Source organism: Triticum urartu, chromosome 3A, assembly GCF_056163025.1.
Source record: "Triticum urartu cultivar PI428250 chromosome 3A, HENAU_Tu73, whole genome shotgun sequence".
Classification (NCBI taxonomy): Eukaryota; Viridiplantae; Streptophyta; class Magnoliopsida; order Poales; family Poaceae; genus Triticum; species Triticum urartu.
This window is the reverse complement of record NC_141875.1, coordinates 580,431,041-580,449,920: the sequence shown is the minus strand read 5'-3', so window position 1 is coordinate 580,449,920 and position 18,880 is coordinate 580,431,041. Positions and strand designations below refer to the sequence as shown.

At 52.3% G+C, this 18,880-nt stretch overlaps 1 protein-coding gene across 1 annotated transcript; it reads left to right on the top strand.

Moving 5' to 3' along the window:
* Positions 1 to 14,588: 14,588 nt before the first annotated feature.
* On the top strand, positions 14,589 to 15,694 carry LOC147980624 (uncharacterized). The gene is made up of 2 exons (XM_087515688.1): positions 14,589 to 14,811; positions 14,907 to 15,694. The coding sequence occupies exons 1-2, from the start codon at positions 14,589 to 14,591 to the stop codon at positions 15,692 to 15,694; spliced, it is 1,011 nt and encodes a 336-aa protein (XP_087371814.1).
* Positions 15,695 to 18,880: the final 3,186 nt, after the last annotated feature.

Below are 18,880 nucleotides of genomic sequence, written 5' to 3'. Positions count from 1 at the left end.
GTTACGATGATTTTCCACTTCACTCTGAAATTCTTTGAACTTTTCAAATGTTTCAGACTTATGTTTCATTAAGTAGATATACCCATATCTGCTCAAATCATCTGTGAAGGTCGGAAAATAACGATACCCGCGCGAGCCTCAACACTTATCGGATCGCATACATCAGTATATTATTTCCAATAAGTCAGTTGCTCGCTCCATTGTTCCGGAGAACGGATTCTTAGTCATCTTGCCTGTGAGGCATGGTTCGCAAGCATCAAGTGATTCATAACCAAGTGATTCCAAAAGTCCAACAGCATGGAGTTTCTTCATGCGCTTTACACCAATATGACCTAAACGACAGTGCCACATATAAGTTGCACTATCATTATTAATTGTGCATCTTTTGGCTTCAATATTATGAATATGTGTATTACTACGGTCGAGATTCAATAAACCATTTATATTGAGTGTATGACCATAGAGGGTTTTATTCATGTAAATAGAACAACAATTATTCTTTGACTTAAATGAATAACCGTATTGCAATAAACATGATCCAATCATATTTATGCTCAACGCAAACACCAAATAACATTTATTTTAGGTTCAACACTAATCCCGAAGGTAAAGGGAGTGTGCGATGGTGATCTTATAAACCTTGGAATCACTTCCAACTCTCATCATCACCTCGCACTTAACTAGTCTCTGTTTATTTTGCAATTCCCGTTTCTAGTTACTATTCTTAGCAACTAAACCAGTATCAAATACTGAGGGTTGCTATAAACACTAGTAAAGTACAGATCAATAACATGTATATCAAATATACTTTTGTTCACTTTGCCATCCTTCTTATCCGCCAAGTATCTAGGGCAGTTTCACTTCCAGTGACCATTTCCTTTGCAGTAGAAGCACTCAGTTTTAGGCTTGGGTCTAGCTTTGGGCTTCTTCATGGGAGTGGCAACTTGCTTGCCATTCTTCTTGAAGTTCCCTTTCTTTCCCTTGCCCTTTTACTTGAAACTAGTGGTCTTGTCAACCATCAACACTTGATGCTTTTTTTCTTGATTTCTACCTTCGCCAATTTCAGCATCGCGAAGAGCTTGGGAATCATTTCCGTTATCCCTTGCATATTATAGTTCATCACGAAGTTCTAGTAACTTGGTGATAGTGACTAGAGAACTCTGTCAATAACTATCTTATCTGGAAGATTAACTCCCACTCGATTCAAGCGACTATAGTACTCAGACATTCTGAGCACATGCTCACTGGTTGAGCTGTTCTCCTCCATCTCGTAGGCAAATTACTTGTCAGAGGTCTCATACCTCTCGACTCGGGCATGAGTCTAAAATACCAATTTCAGCTCTTGGAACATCTTATATGCTCCGTGGCGTTCAAAACGTTTTTGAACTCCCGGTTCTAAGCCGTAAAGCATGGCGCACTAAACTATCAAGTAGTCATCATACCGAACTTGTCAAACGCTCATAACGTGTGCATCTGCTCCTGCAATAGGTCTGTCACCTAGCGGTGCATCAATGACATAATTCTTCTGTGTAGCAATGAGGATAATCCTTAGATCATGGACCCAGTCTGCATCATTGCTACTATCATCTTTCAACTTATTTTTCTCTAGGAACATATCAAAAAATAAACGGGGAGCTACATCGCAAGCTATTGATCTACAACATAGATATGTGAAAACTATCAGGACTAAGTTCAGGATAAATTTAAGTTCAATTAATCACATTACTTAAGAACTCCCACTTAGATAGACATCCCTCTAGTCATCTAAATGATCACGTGATCCATATCAACTAAACCATGTTCGATCATCACGTGAGATGGAGAAGTTTTCAATGGTGAACATCATTATGTTGATCATATCTACTATATGATTCACGCTCGACCTTTCGGTCTCAGTGTTCCAAGGCCATATTTGCATATGCTAGGCTCGTCAAGTTTAACCCGAGTATTCTGCATGTGCAAAACTGTCTTGCACCCGTTGTATGTGAACGTAGAGCTTATCACACCCGATCATCACGTGGTGTCTCGGCACGACGAACTGTAGCAACAGTGCATACTCAGGGAGAACACTTATACCTTGAAATTTAGTGAGAGATCATCTTATAATGCTACCGCCGTACTAAGCAAAATAAGATGCATAAAAGATAAACATGACATGCAATCAAAATATGTGACATGATATGGCCATCATCATCTTGTGCCTTTGATCTCCATCTCCAAAGTACCGTCATGATCTCCATAGTCACCGGCATGACACCATGATCTCCATCATCTTGATCTCTATCAACATGTCATCACATAGTCGTCTCGCCAATTATTTCTTTTGCAACTATTGCTATCGCATAGCGATAAAGTAAAGCAATTATATAGTGCTTGCATCTTATGCAATAAAGAGACAACCATAAGGCTCCTGCCAGTTGCCGATAACTTCAACAAAACATGATCATCTCATACAAAAATTTATATCTCATCACGTCTTGACCATATCACATCACAACATGCCCTGTGCTACCTCTTGAGCACTTGGTTGGATTTCCCCGAAGAGGAAGGGATGATGCAGCAAAGTAGCGTAAGTATTTCCCTCAGTTTTTGAGAACCAAGGTATCAATCCAGTAGGAGGCTACGCTCGAGTCCCTCGTACCTACACAAAACAATAGCTCAACGCAACCAACACGCTTAGGGGTTGTCAATCCCTTCATGGTCACTTACGAAAGTGAGATCTGATAGAGATGATAAATAATATTTTTTTTGGTATTTTTGGTATAGAGATGCAAAGTAAATAAAGTAAAAGCAAAGCAATAATAAAGTGATGAAGATTGATATGATGAGAAAGAGATCTGGGGGCCATAGGTTTCACTAGTGGCTTCTCTCAAGAGCATAAGTATTCTACGATGGGTGAACAAATTACTGTTGAGCAATTGACAGAATTGAGCATAGTTATGAGAATATCTAGGTATGATCATGTATATAGGCATCACATCCGAGACAAGTAGACCGAAATGATTCTGCTTCTACTATTATTACTCCACTCATCGACTGCTATCCAGCATGCATCTAGAGTATTAAGTTAAAAACAGAGTAACACCTTAAGCAAGATGACATGATGTAGAGGGATAGTTTCATGCAATATGATAAAAACCCATCTTGTTATCCTCGATGGCAACGATACAATACGTGCCTTGCTGCCCCTTTGTCACTAGGAAAGGACACCGCAAGATCGAACCCAAAGCTAAGCACTTCTCCCATGGCAAGAACAAATAACCTAGTAGGCCAAACCAAACTGATAATTTGAAGAGACTTGCAAAGATAACCAATCATACATAAAAGAATTCAGAGAAGATTCAAATATTATTCATAGATAGACTAGATCATAAACCCACAATTCATCAGTCTCAACAAACACACCGCAAAAAGAAGATTACATAGAATAGATCTCCACAAGAGAGGGGGAGAACATTGTATTGAGATCCAAAAAGAGAGAAGAAGCCATCTAGCTACTAACTATGGACCTGTAGGTCTGAAGTAAACTACTCACACTTCATCGGAGGGGCTTGGATGATGATGTAGAAGCCGTCCGTGATCGATGCCCCCTCTGGCGGAGCTCCGGAACAGGCCCCAAGATGGGATCTCGTGGATACAGAAAGTTGCGGCGGTGGAATTAGGTTTTTGGCTCCGTCCCCGATCGTTTGGGGGTACGTGGATTTATATAGGAGGAAGAAGTATGTCGGTGGAGCTTCGAGGGGCCCACGAGGCAGGGGGGCGCCCCCTACCCTCGTGACCACCTCGTGGCTTTCTTGACGGAGGGTCCAAGTCTCCTGGATCTTATCTGATGAGAAAACCACGTTTCTGAAGGTTTCATTCCGTTTGGACTCCGTTTGATATTCCTTTTCTTCGAAACCCTAAAACAGGCAAAAAAACAACAATTCTGGGCTGGGCCTCCGGTTAATAGGTTAGTCCCAAAAATAATATAAATGTGGATAATAAAGCCCAATAATGTCTAAAACAGTAGATAATATAGCATGGAGCAATCAAAAATTATAGATACGTTGGAGACGTATCAAGCATCCCCAAGCTTAATTCCTACTCGTCCTCGAGTAGGTAAATGATAAAAACAGAATTTTTGATGCGGAGTGCTACTTGGCATAATTTCAATGTAAATCTTCTTAATTGTGGTATGAATATTCAGATTTGAAAGATTCAAGACAAAAGTTCATATTGATATAAAAATAATAATACTTCAAGCATACTAACAAAGCAATTATGTCTTCTCAAAATATCATGGCCAAAGAATGCTATCCCTACAAAATCATATAGTCTGTCTATGCAATATCTTCACCACACAAAGTATTTAAATCATGCACAACCCCAATGACAAGCCAAGCAATTGTTTCATACTTTTGACATTTTCAAAACTTTTTCGATCTTCACGCAATACATGAGCGTGAGCCATGGATATAGCACTATAGGTGGAATAGAATGGTGGTTATGGAGAAGACAAAAAGGGAGAAGATAGTCTCACATCAACTAGGCGTATCAACGGGCTATGGAGATGCCCATCAATAGATATCAATGTGAGTGAGTAGGGATTGCCATGCAACGGATGCACTAGAGCTATAAGTATATGAAAGCTCAAAAGAAACTAAGTGGGTCTGCATCCAACTCGCTTGCTCACGAAGACCTAGGGCATTATGAGGAAGCCCATCATTGGAATATACAAGCCAAGTTCTATAATGAAAAATTCCCACTAGTATATGAAAGTGACATAATGAGAGACTCTCTATCATGAAGATCATGGTGCTACTTTGAAGCACAAGTGTAGTAAAAGGATAGTAACATTGTCCCTTCTCTCTTTTTCTCTCATATTTTTTTTATTTGGGCCTTTCTCTTTTTTTATGGCCTCTTTTTTATTATTATTATTTTTTCGTCCGGAGTCTCATCCCGACGTGTGGGGGAATCATAGTCTCCATCATCCTTTTCTCACTGGGACAATGCTCTAATAATGATCATCATCACACTTTTATTTACTTACAACTCATGAATTACAACTCGATTCTTAGAACAAAATATGACTCTATATGAATGCCTCCGGCGGTGTACCGGGATGTGCAATGACTCATGAGTGACATGTATGAAAGAATTATGAACGGTGGCTTTGCCATAAATACAATGTCAACTACATGATCATGCATAGCAATATGACAATGATGGAGTGTGTCATAATGAAAGGAACTGTGGAAAGTTGCATGGCAATATATCTCGAAATGGCTATGGAAATGTCATGATAGGTAGGTATGGTGGCTGTTTTGAGGAAGGTATTTGGTGGGTGTATTATACCGGCGAAAAGTGTGCGGTATTAGAGAGGCTAGCAATGGTGGAAGGAAGGAAAGTGCATATAATCCATGGACTCAACATTAGTCATAAAGAACTCATATACTGATTGCAAAAATCTAGAAGTTATCAAAGCAAAGTATTACGCACATGCTCCTAGGGCGATAGATTTGTAGGAAAAGACCATCGCTCGTCCCCAACCGCCACTCATAAGGAAGACAATAAATAAATAAATCATGCTCCGACTTCATCACATAACAGTTCACCATACGTGCATGCTACGGGAATCACAAACTTTAACACAAGAATTTCTCAAATTCACAACTACTCAACTAGCATGACTCTAATATCACCATCCTCATATCTCAAAACAATTATCAAGCATCAATTTCTTCTTAGTATTCAACACACTCATACGAAAGTTTTATTATTAATCTTGCATACCAAGCATATTAGGATTTTAAGAAAATTACCATGCTATTAAGACTCTCAAAATAATCTAAGTGAAGCATGATAGATCAATAGTTTCTATAAAACAAATCCACCACCATGCTCTAAAAGATATAAGTGAAGCACTAGAGCAAAACTATAAAGCTCAAAAGATATAAGTGAAGTACATAGAGTATTCTATCAAATTCCAAATCATGTATGGCTCTCTAAAATGGTGTGTACAGAAAGGATGATTGTGTTAAACTAATAAGCAAATACTCAAATCATAAAAGACGCTCCAAGCAAAACACATATCATGTGGTGAATAAAAATATAGCTCCAAGTAAAGTTACCGATAGAAGTAGACGAAAGGGCATCCCCAAGCTTTGGCTTTTAGGTGTCCTTATATTATCTTGGGGGTGCCACGGGAATCCCCAAGCTTAGGCTCTTGCCACTCCTTGTTCCATAATCCATCAAATTTTTACCCAAAACTTGAAAACTTCACAACACAAAACTTAAAGTAGAAAACTCGTGAGCTCCGTTAGCGAAAGAAAACAAAAGACCACTTCAAGGTACTGTAATGAACTCATTATTTATTTATATGGGTGTTAAACCTACTGTATTCCAACTTCTCTATGGATTATAAACTATTTTACTAGCCATAGATTCATCAAAATAAGCAAACAACACACGAAAAACAGAATCTGTCAAAAACAGAACAGTATGTAGTAATCTGTAGCTAGAGCAAGATCTGGAACCCCAAAAATTCTAAAATAAATTTCTGGACTGAGTAATTTATCTATTAATCATATGAAAAAAGAAGTAACTAAATAGCACTTTTCAAATAAAAATGACAGCAGTTCTCGTGAGCGCTAAAGTTTCTGTTTTTTACAGCAAGTTCAACAAGACTTCCCCAAGTCTTCCCAACGGTTCTACTTGGCACAAACACTAATTAAACACAAAAAACACAACCAAAACAGAGGCTAGATAATTTATGTATTGAATAACAGCAAGGAAAAATATTGGTTTGTCTCCCAACAAGCGCTTTTCTTTAAAGCCTTATAGCTAGGCATTGGTAATTTTAATGATGCTCACATGAAAGAAAAGAATTGAAGCACAAAAGGAGCATCATAAAGCATGTGACAAACACATCTAATTCTAACATACTTCCTATGCATAGGCATCTTATAGGCAAACAAATTATCAATGCAAGCAAAAACTAGCATATGCAAGGAAGAGTAAAAGAAACAATTGCAATCACAACATAACGAGAGGTAATTTAGTAACATGAAAATTTCTACAACCATATTTTCCTCTCTCATAGTAATTACATGTAGGATCATAAGCAAATTCAACAATATAGCTATCACATAAAATATCCTCAATATGATCCACATGCATGCAAAGTTGGCACTTTTTTGAAATAGTGGGATTAACATCAACTAAACTCATGGCCTTCCTGTCGGGGGTTGGGTGCGACATATGCCAAAGGATGGCTTATCATGGTGGGGGCGAGTAGAACGTCGCCGGTGCTTGGAAACGGGATGAGGCGTAGACATGCACGCCGGCGAACCTTACCCAGCTTCAGGGCTCTCCGGGGAGATAATACCCCTACTGCTGCTCTGCGGGGTCTCCGCATGATCACTATGGCAAAGTGTTACATGATTGCTCCTAGAGCTGTTTTCCTGGAGGTAGGAGAGGGCAAGGCTAGCTCTCTCCCTCCTATATGATCTGGTCTAGAGCTTCGTGGATTCCAACCCCTTGCATGGGTGCCCTGGGGGGTTTATATAGGCCTACCCCTAGGGGTACAATGGTAATCTGGCTGGACGCGGGCCCAACCGTCAGCGTCTCCGGCCTCCGTCTTCCCCGCCGACTAGTGGGCCCCGCCGACTGGCTAGGTACGGAGCTGACAGGCCGCGTCCGCCACGGGCGGGTCTTGCCGGCTGCTGATTACTATAGCCGTGCTTCTAATGACGTGGGCTTGGTCATGGAGTCGTGGCAACAGCCCCGCCGCCTGACGGGCGATCACTGTTGCCATTCTCCATCACATCTGATTAATGGCGTGTGGGCCCCGGGGGAGGATCTGGCCGACTCTCGGGGCCGACTCCCAACGGGTCCGACTGGTGGCGCACTTGCTGTCTGCTGGGGTCTCACTGGCTGGTGGGACCCGCCGCCCTAGGGTCGTACGGACAAGCCGTCGTGGTCGCAGGATTCGGTCCTTTGGTGCTGATGTCAGGGCCGGCACGGCAACAGTGCCACGCCGCACGGAGATCTTCCTGGGTACGGCGTGCTGTAGCCATGCCTGCCCCTGGTAAGGGGTGGGAGTGAGCTTGACTGTAGCCACTCCCCGTCCCGTCCCTCTTGATGAGGGCATGGGGTTTATTGGAGTCGCGGGCCGACTCCCCAAAGCCGGCTTCTCTGGAAGTCGCTAGTCAGGAGTCGGCTTATCCTGAAGTCGTCCCCAGGATTCGGCCACGAGTGGGCAGTCGGCTGTCTTGCCGCCGACTTCTCAGAAGGCAGCTCTTCGTCCTGGGGTCTTGAGGGGCGCAGCCTGCCCCGATGTCTTGAAAGGTTCTAGGGCTCGGGTTAGCCTACCCGTGGCCCATTACTCCGACAGTAGTCCCCGAAGCTGGTGAGGCGCCGCGGACGATCGGCCAAGAAGCCTCAGCAGTTTCTCTCTTCGGGCGCTTGACACATGGTTCTTGCTTGATTTCTGCCGGGCCGACTAGAAGGAGTCGGACCCACCCAACTCCGACTTGCACAGTACTTCGAACGTCTTGGCGGGATCCAAGTAGCGTGGCGGCTAAGCTTCCAGGCCGCCGCCCGTTCCGGGCCCGTCACATGGCAACGCGCGGCCGGGCTAGTCTGCCAGCCTACGTGTGTGACGGGACAGACCCGTAGGAGGGGCCCACCACTACCGCGCCTCGGTCCTCGAGCGGATCCGCTGTGGCCCGTGCGGACGGTTGGGATTCTTGTGAAGTTACTACGCGCAGTAACTTTGTCGTGGTAACGTTGGGGTCGTGGGGTCGTGGGCACAGTAAATCCCATGCCCGCACCTCGGCTTCGCAGCCCATGAGGCTAAAAGTAGGGGGAGGAGGGGGCGCGGCAGAGCACGCGCACCCCTCCTTCCCACTACTCCTTGCTCTTCTTCTCCTTCTTCTTCTTCCTTGCTCCGCCGCGCTCCCAAGCTTTGCCGAACGTCGCGGCGATCAGCTCGTGATGAGTTCTTCCTCTGCCGCCGCGCCTCCCTCGGTGCATTCCGGCACCTGGGACGGCTCAGATGTGCATGACGACCACATCGAGTTCCTCCGCAAGACTCGTCGGCTCCCCGACGAAGATCACATGCAGGTGCGTCTTGCGCCAGAGGGGGAGATTTCCCCTGCGCCGGAGGAGGGCGAGCGGGTCATCTTCCGCTCGCACTGCCTGTGCGGATTGGGGCTGCCGGTGAGCAGCTTCTTCCACTGCGGCGCCTCCGTGCGGCAGCCGGCCTCGTTCTGCGCGGCAGCCACGTCGAGGAGCCGCTGGACTCGCTCCATCATCAGGTGGCACCTCCGAGCGCCAGCCGACCTCGTTTTGCACGGCAGCCGCGTCGAGGAGCCGCTGGACTCGCTCCATCATCAGGCGGCGCTCTTCGCCCTCAAAATTGTCCAGCTCGTCCGCCGCCGCCTGGGCGGCTCGGATGTTCTCCGCAGGGGTAGCGTACACAGGGCGACTTGCCCCAAACAGGTTGGTGATGGCTACGTCGCGCTGCTGGACCGTGCCAAGGCGGCTGGGCCCAGCTGTGGCTGGCGAGCCACCAACAGCGTGATCCATCTCTCGTTGGTAGGCTTCTGACAAGCGTCTCATGCTAGCCAGCTTCTTCGCGCCTTCGACCAGCTGAAGGTGCGCGCCTCCAACGTCTCCGCGTCAGCGTCTTCCGGAATGGGCGCAGTCAGGTCTTGCAGCCCCACGCCCAGCGGGTCATGCGCTCCTCCGCCGGAGGGCTCGCCATGACTGATGATGAGCACCTCGGTGACGGTGCTTCCGTTGCTCTCCGCGCGAGGGAGAGGCTCGTCGTAGACCACGACGTTAGTGGGGAACGCGTCGAGCGACGCAGTGTCGGAGTCGACCAGCATCGGGTCGGTGGAGCCTACAGACTCCAAGTCCACGGCAGGCTCGCCGGCGACGTGGAGTTGGTCGAGGAGTCCCGCGAGGAGGCTCTCGGGGCCGCCCGTGCCTGCGTCGGATGCAGGTTCGTCGGAGATGCGAACCTCGCCGACAAGTTCGGCGAGGCGGCTAGCAGCGCAGGCGATCTCAACGCCATGCAGCGCGTCGGTGCAAACTCCGTCTGGCGTGCCTGGCTGGCTGCGCTCGCCAGGGAGGAAAAGGGTTCCCGTCCAGAACAGGTCTCCGAATGACGGTGCACCAGGCCCCACGGTGGGCGCCAAATGTCGGGGGTTGGGTGCGACATATGCCAAAGGATGCTTATCATGGTGGGGGCGAGTAGAACGTCGTTGGTGCCTGGAAACGGGATGAGGCGTAGACATGCACGCCGGCGAATCTTACCCAGCTTTAGGGCTCTCCGGGGAGATAATACCCCTACTGCTACTCTGCGGGGTCTCCGCATGATCACTATGGCAAAGTGTTACACGATTGCTCCTAGAGCTGTTTTCCTGGAGGTAGGAGAGGGCAAGGCTAGCTCTCTCCCTCCTATATGATCTGGTCTAGAGCTTCGTGGATTCCAACCCCTTGCATGGGTGCCCTGGGGGGTTTATATAGGCCTACCCCCCAGGGGTACAATGGTAATCTGGCTGGACGCGGGCCCAGCCGTCAGCGTCTCCGGCCTCCATCTTCCCTGCTGACTGGTGGGCCCCGCCGACTGGCTAGGTACGGAGCCGACAGGCCGCGTCTGCCGCGGGCGGGTCTTGCCGGCTGCTGATTACTGTAGCCGTGCTTCTGATGACGCAGGCTTGGTCATGGAGTCGTGGCAACAGCCCCGCCGCCTGGCGGGCGATCACTGTTGCCATTCTCCGTCACATCTGATTAATGGCGTGTGGGCCCCGAGGGAGGATCTGGCCGACTCCCAACGGGTCTGACTGGTGGCGCATGTGCCGTCTCCTGGGGTCTCACTGGCTGGTGGGACCCGCCGCCCTAGGGTCGTACAGACAAGCCGTCGTGGTCGCAGGATTCGGTCCTTTCGTGCTGATGTCAGGGCCGGCACGGCAACGGTGCCACGCCGCACGGAGATCTTCCTGGGTACGGCGTGCTGTAGCCATGCCTGCCCCTGGTAAGGGGTGGGAGTGAGCTTGACTGTAGCCACTCCCCGTCCCGTCCCTCTTGATGAGGGCATGGGGTTTGTTGGAGTCGCGGGCCGACTCCCCAAAGTCGGCTTCTCTGGAAGTCGCCAGTCAGGAGTCGGCTTATCCTGAAGTCGTCCCCAGGACTCGGCCACGAGTGGGCAGTCGGCTGTCTTGCCGCCGACTTCTCAGAAGGCGGCTCTTCGTCCTGGGGTCTTGAGGGGCGCAGCCTGTCCCGATGTCTTGAAAGGTTCTGGGGCTCGGGTTAGCCTACCCATGGCCCATTACTCTGACAGTAGTCCCTGAAGCTGGTGAGGCGCCGCGGACGATCGGCCGAGAAGCCTCAGCAGTTTCTCTCTTCGGGCGCTTGACACATGGTTCTTGCTTGATTTCTGCCGGGCCGACTAGAAGGAGTCGGACCCGCCCAACTCTGACTTGCACAGTACTTCGAACGTCTTGGCGGGATCTAAGTAGCATGGCGGCTAAGCTTCCAGGACGCCACCCGTTCCGGGCCTGTCACGTGGCAACGCGCGGCCGGGCTAGTCTGCCAGCCTACGTGCGTGACGGGACAGGCCCGTAGGAGGGGCCCGCCACTACCGCGCCTCGGCCCTCGAGCGGATCCTCTGTGGCCCGTGCGGACGGTTGGGATTCTTGTGAAGTTACTGCGCGTAGTAACTTTGTCATGGTAACGTGGGGGTCGTGGGGTCGTGGGCGCAGTAAATCCCATGCCCGCCCCCTCGGCTTCGCAGCCCATGAGGCTATAAGTAGGGGGGAGGAGGGGCGCGGTAGAGCACGCGCACCCCTCCTTCCCACTACTCCTTGCTCTTCCCCTTCTTCTTCCTTGCTCCGCCGCGCGCCCAAGCTTTGCCGAACATCGTGGCGATCTGCTCGCGATGAGTTCTTCCTCTGCCGCCGCGCCTCCCTCGGTGCATTCCGGCACCTGGGACGGCTCAGAAGTGCATGACGACCACATCGAGTTCCTCCGGAAGACTCATCGGCTCCCCGACGAAGATCACGTGTAGCTGCATCTTGCGCCGGAGGGGGAGATTTCCCCTGCGCCGGAGGAGGGCGAGCGGGTCATCTTCTGCTCGCACTGCCTGTGCGGATTGGGGCTGCCGGTGAGCAGCTTCTTCCGCTCTTTTCTGGAGTTCTACGGTCTCTAGCCGCACCACCTCACTCCCAATACGGTGGTGCTGCTGTCCGCCTTCGTGGCTTTGTGCGAAGGCTTCCTCGGAGTCCTCCCCACCCTCAAGCTCTGGGGGGGAGTTCTTCTTCTCCAAGCTCGGCACCCAGGCTGCAGGCGTGCCGGCTCAATGCAGCGCCTTCATCGCCGTGCGGAGATTGGGGGCCGACAGCCCCTTCCCCGCCATCAAGCTGATAAAGTCGGTGAAGATGTGGCAACGCTCGTACTTCTACGTCAAGAGCGTCTTTGCGAGGGGCGATTGGGTCAACCTCCCGGCTTTTGAAGCCGGCCCGCCGGCTGGGAGACTGCCCAACTGGTCGTACTGGGCCAAGTCGCTGACGCCTGCGGGAGCCGGCGCCATCACGCGACTCTGAGTGCTGACGCAGTCGGAGGACTTGACTGGTCCAGACCTGCTGGCCGCCTTCGTGGCGCGCCGAGTCCTCCCGCTCCATGGTCGCCCCCACATGATATGCCAAATGAGCGGGCACCGTGGCCCGAGTCGGATGTGCACCAAGGACATGCCTCACGAGGAGGTGGCCTACATGGTGAACTACCTCTCGGACAACAAGCTCCTGGAGGATTGGCGGTTCGGCAAGTAGCCGTACTCTCGCGTCAACCCCCCGCCCATAGTGAGTTGCCTTTTTCCTTCTTTCTTTGAATTGTCTTCTTTCTTGCCGAGTTTATCTTGTCCGACCTGACCAGTCGGCTTTAGTCAGAATCCCCTCCTCCATCCACCAGCCGGCACCTCGGGGCCAGTCCGCGAGTTCCTCGCCGACCGGGCGGAGAGCGACATCGACGACCCCGGTCTGGGGGCAGCGGCTTTGGAGGACGACGCCGAGGGAGGAGGCGGCCCGCGGCTCGGGGCCAGTCTAGAGGACTGGCCTGATGATGAGGAGGAGGTCGCCCCCCGCCACCGGCCAGGAGCCAGTCATCCCAGCGCGGGCTCTTCTGCCGCGTCGAGTGCTCCAAGCGGCAGGAAGAAGCGTCGGGCCGTGCCGACTTTGTTCGGCAGTCAGCCGAAGAAGCCCAAGAGTTCGGCTGCTGCGACCCGGCGGGACGAGGCGGCTGCGAAGGCCCTCTGCTTCCGTAAGTAAGTGAAGAAGCCGCCACTGGTCTCCGCGTGAGTATTCCGTTTCAACGCTTTATTCTTTCTTTGTGGCTTTGTCTGAGTCTTTTACTTGCTTCAGGGCTCCCCTCACTCTTGAGAGGGTCGTCGCTGCCTCCATCATGGGGTCAGCGAAGACGTCCGCCACCACTCGGCGGATCGACCCCGCCGCCGACCTCCGAGAGGCAATGGAGCGGAATGCGCAGGAGAAGCGCAACGAGGAAGAGGCCGCCCGCCTGGAGAAGGTGGAGGCCGATAAGGCGGAGGCCTCCGCCAAAAAGAAACTGGCCGAGGCCGAAGCCGCCGCCGCGGCGAAGCGGCAAGCTGAGGAGGCCGCGCGTCGCCAATCGGCGGTGTTCGTCACCCCATTGAACTCTGCGCCGCGGCCTCCGGAGTTCTCGGGGCAGGCTGGGGAAGCCGGCGGCGAGAACCCCGTCCTAGAGAGGGAAGGCAGCGACTCCTCCACGCCGGACATGATCGTTCCGCCGCCACCTCCGCCGCCGTCTGGGGGCGCGCAAGGCGAACAGCCGGCGGACCCGCCAGTGCCGCCGTGGTGAGGCTACTCCTTCAAGTCGGCTCGCCAACGCGCCGCCGTCTTGAGAAGGCGACCTCGGCGCCACGCCCCCTGGAGACCGGCACCACCAGCTCGGCGATCCTGGATGCCGAAGCGACGAGCGCCGCGGCCGTTGGGTGGGAGCGAGGAGGCGGCACGGGGCCGCTGAACCAGGCTCTTCTGGACGTCCAAACCAAGCTTCGAGCTGAGGGCGACGCCATCCAGAACTGCACCAAGGTGTACCTGGCATCGCGGGTAGCCGTCCGGGTATGTTTTCTCTTTGGTCCTTGTTTTCTTGTTCCTCTCTGTGGGGGCGCGCCAGCTCACCCACTGGGTGTAGTCCTCGAGTTTCGGGTCGGCTGCTGAGCAGGAGGCCCGGAACTCCTATTGGTTAGTTTCGGGTACTTACTTTTATCTGAAATATTTTGTCGCAGGACTATCACAACCTCCGCGTTACTGCCTTCAACCGCAATGTTGAAGAGCTGGGCAAGCGGACCGCCGACTTGTCGGAGAGCCAGAGTGAGTTCTTTTCCTTCTTCGCGGGGGCGCGCTGGCGCACCTGTGGGCTGTAGTCCCCGAGATTCGGGCCGACTGCTGAGCAGTCGGGCCGGATCTCCCCGGCGACCTTCTTTTCTGATGACTTAATGCCTTCTTTCTTCCTTCTCTTCAGAAGCCAACACTGTTCTTCAATAGCAGCTGAGCGAGGCCAGCTCCATGTTGCGCGCCAAGGGGGAGGAGTGCATCAAGCTCGCTACAGAGCGTGATCTGCTGGCCACTCAATTGGCAGAGCAGAGAGAGCTGCTCGCAAAGACACAGAAGGAGGCAGAAGAGGCGGAAACCGCCCTCCTGGCCGAGTTCGCGAGCAAGCGCTCCTCCTGGACTGACAGAGAGGCACTGCTGGCCTCTGGCTTCCATGAGATTGAAGACATCGTTGATGGTGAGTTTCTTTACTTTCTTTCTTCGAGCTGCCAATTATAAATCATGCCGACTCCCGGTTTTTGACTTGTTTCTTCGTTTCTTTCGTCTTGGTAGACTTCTTCCCTGGGCACTCGCAGGGCGCCATCCAAGCCATCGAGGCTGACCGTGAAGGTCGGAGGGCGGAAGGTGCAGAGATCGCCGCTGATGCCCCTCGAACCCTTGATGAGCATATCCTGAGCATCGAGGCTCACCTTCGGCCAACTCACCGGATGTTGCGTCGGCTTCAACGTGTCGGCGCCCAGGCGATTGCCGCCCTGTGGCTGGACCTGCAGGCTCCGCGCACCCCCAGCCTGACTGCCGACTGGCTAGAGGTCGCGGCTAGTCGTCTTGAGGCCTGGAAGGGTTCCTCGGCCCGAGCTGGAGAGCGCCGGGCCTTGGAGTTCGTCAAGGCGTGGTATCCGGGGCTGGATCTAGACCGGCTGGCCATGCTCCGGTCAGAGGCCCAGCCAGAACTAGCAGCCGCGGAAGACGCCCTCGTCAAGCGTGCTGCGGCGATCGCTGAGTACACCGACACCAGCATCTTCGTCCCCGAGCGGTATGAAGACGGCGAGGAGGTGCCGCCAGAGTGGTTTGGGATGAACCCAGACTACGGCGAGGACTCGGCGGAGGTGATCGGCTCCAGCGTCGAGGAGGAAGGTGAGGCGGAGGACGGAGGAGAGACGGAAGCACCAGAAGACGGAGCGGACGGCCAGCCTCAGCTCGACCGCGCCTCCAGCAACGAGCCGCGTGCGACCGAGCCGACTGTCGCCGGAGGCGATCAAGCCGAGACTGCCCAGCCGGCCGCCCCAACGCCTGACGCTGCCGCCTCCTCCGACCCTCCGAATCCATCTGCCACATCTTAGGCTGCCGCCTTATCTTTATTTTATCTGCTTTAGTAATCTTGAAGAACTTGTTAATTCGCACAATTCCACCCGCGGGGTGTATTTTGAACTTCTGCTCGAAGATTCAGCCAAGGGCCTATGCTATGTAAATACTTATCTGAGTTCTATCTTTTCTTGCTCATTGCTCTTTTGGCTTTTTTCCTTTGCCGCTTTCCCTTAATTGCCTGCCTTGCCAGTCGGACAGCCGCTCTGCAGACTGCCATTGGATCAAATGCTTGGCTACTTTGGGAAGGCAAGTACTTAGCCGTTTTAGAGTTTTTTAGCAAGTTGGATAGAAGGCGGTGAGCCGACTGGTTAATAGTCGGTTTGTGACAAAGGAAAAGGAAGGCTGGAAGCCGTCTTGAGCTATGTTTTATGCTTTGGGTCCTTAGCCATTTTTCATGCGAGCGTCCATTCTGCCTTACTCCTGCCCACCGTACAGTCGCTCTGCAAGCTGCGGCTTCTGACAGGAAATGGCTTAGACGCCACACACTACTTGTCCGGCTGCAGGAAGCTTTTCATAGTGCAAGGCGGCAAGTCCCCGGGCCGACCTGTCGAGCCCGGTGCCAAGCGGCATAACAAAGAGTAACATACTCGTAGGCATAACTTTTATCATATAGACAAAAGAGGGCAGTCCCCGAGCTCATCTCGGGGGGCCCGAAGTCAATACAAAAGGTAGCGTGGTACATACTGCATCAACTGTAAAATCTTCGGAGGAGATTTGCATTCCATGGCCACTCTGTCTCTTTGCCGGAGTCGTCCTTCTTGCGTGCTTGGGGCTTCTGAGCGTCAATCGGGTAGTAGGAGTCGTTGCCCAGCACTTTGCTGATGATGAAAGGGCCTTCCCAAGGTGCCGACAGCTTGTGCTGGCCGGCTGTTCGCTGGATCAGCCAGAGCACAAGGTCGCCTTCTTGGAAAGATCTTGGCTTGACCTTCCTGTTGTAGTATCGGTGCAGGCTCTGCTGGTAGATGTTGGACCGGCTGAGTGCCAACAGCCGGCCCTCTTCCAGCAGATCGACGTCGTCTTGACGGGCTTCTTCTGCTTCCTCCTCGGTGTACATGATGACTCGCGGGGAGTCAAACTCTATGTCCGTTGGGATGACGGCTTCGGCACCGTAGACGAGGAAGAAAGGCGTGAAGCCTGTTGACTTGTTTGGAGTCGTGCGCAGACTCCAGAGGACGGCTGGCAGCTCATCGAGCCAGCAGCCAGCCGAGCGCTCCAGAGGCTCGGCCAGCCGGGGCTTGATGCCGGACAGGATGAGGCCATTTGCTCGCTCCACCTGGCCGTTGGACTGTGGATGGGCGACGGACGCTAGGTCCAGTCGGATGCCCTGTGTTGTGCAAAAACGGGCCAAGGCGCCTTTGGCAAAATTTGTGCCGTTGTCGGTGATGATGCTATGTGGTATGCCGTACCGAATTGTGATATCGAAGATGAAAGTCACGGCAGTCGCACCGTTCAATTTCTTGATTGGCTTCGCTTCTATCCACTTGGTGAACTTGTCCACTGTGACAAGTAAGTGAGTTAAGCCACCTCGTGCCATCTTGAATGGTCCCACCATGTCTAGACCCCAAACTGCGAAAGGCCAGGCAATGGGGATGGTCTTGAGTGCAGAAGCTGGCTGGTGCGGCTTGGAGCTGAACTTCCGGCACCCTTTGCATTTTTGGACCAATTCCTTGGCCTCTTCTAAGGCAGTCGGCCAGAAGAAACCGTGTCGAAAGGCTTTTGCGACGAGTGCTCTTGAAGCCGCATGGTGGCCGCACTCGCCTTGATGGATGTCTTTGAGAATTGCTTGGCCTTGCTGTGGCTCTACGCAGCGCTGGTAGACACCAGTGACGCTGCGCCTGACCAGCTCTCTGTTGACTATGGTGTAGGCTGCCGCTCGGCGTTGTACTTGCCGAGCTGAGGTCTCATCAGTCGGCAGCTCTTTGCTCACCAGGAATTTGAGGATGGGCTGGGCCCATGAGGGTGCTTCTATTTCTTCGACTACCAGAACTGCGACTTGGACGAGGGTGGTTGGGCTGGGAGGCGGCGGTTGGAGTCAACAACCGCTTGCTGGGTTAATGAAGTCCCCGGGCCGATTGGCGCGGTTCTTGGGCCGAGTTCTGGAGTCTTCGAGCCCGCCGCCGCAGTCCCCAGACCGGGTACTGCAGTCCTCGGGCCGGCCTCAACTGTGGCAGCTTTGGAGCCATCTGCCAAAATCACCATACCGTCTACCAGGGCTCTGGAGTCGGATCTGACTTCTTCGGGAGGAGCCGGCACAAAGATGGAGTCTGATTCTGGTGAAGGCTTGATAGACGGCTTGAGGAGGCGTTGAAGGGCAACGCCGGATGGTATTGCTTGGTGGGTAGAGCCGATTCGTGCCAAGGCGTCTGCTTGGTCATTGTCGTTTCTTGGCACATGGAGGAACTCGCACCCCTCGAAATACCCACTGAGTTGCTGCACGAGGAAACGGTTACTCGCCATGTTTGCATCTTTGGCGTCCCAGTCGCCAGACGACTGTTGGACCACTAAGTCCGAGTCGCCATAGCAAAGGATCTGGCGAATGCCGAGTTCTTTGGCAAGCCGGAGCCCGTGAATGAGCGCCTCATACTCGGTGACGTTGTTGGAGGCGGCAAAATGGATTTGCAGTGCGTATTTGAGCTTGTTGCCTTTAGGAGAAGTGAGGACAACCCTGGCTCCCAAGCCGGTGTGCATCTTGGAGCCGTCGAAATGCATCCGCCAATGGGTGGAGTCGGGCGCTGGAGGTAGGTACTGGGTCTCGGCCCAGTCGACGAGAAAGTCGGCCAGTGCTTGTGACTTGATGGCGGTGCGGGGCTGGTAGTGGATGGTGTAGGGAGCCAGCTCTATGGCCCACTTGGCCACTCGGCCAGAAGCATCTCGGCTTCCGATGATCTCGGCAAGTGGGGCCGTGCAGACCATAGTGATTGGATGCTCTTGAAAGTAAGGCTTCAATTTCTTGGCGGTAAAGTGCACGCCATAGCACATCTTCTGGTAGTGGGGATAGTTCTGCTTGGAGGCCGACAGTACTTCGCTCAGGTAATATACCGGTCTCTGGACAGGTAGTGCCTTGCCTTCCTCCTTGCGTTCCACTACAATGACCGTGCTGACTACCCGGCTGGTGGCGGCGATGTACAGGAGCATAGGTTCCTTAGGAGTCGGAGCCGCCA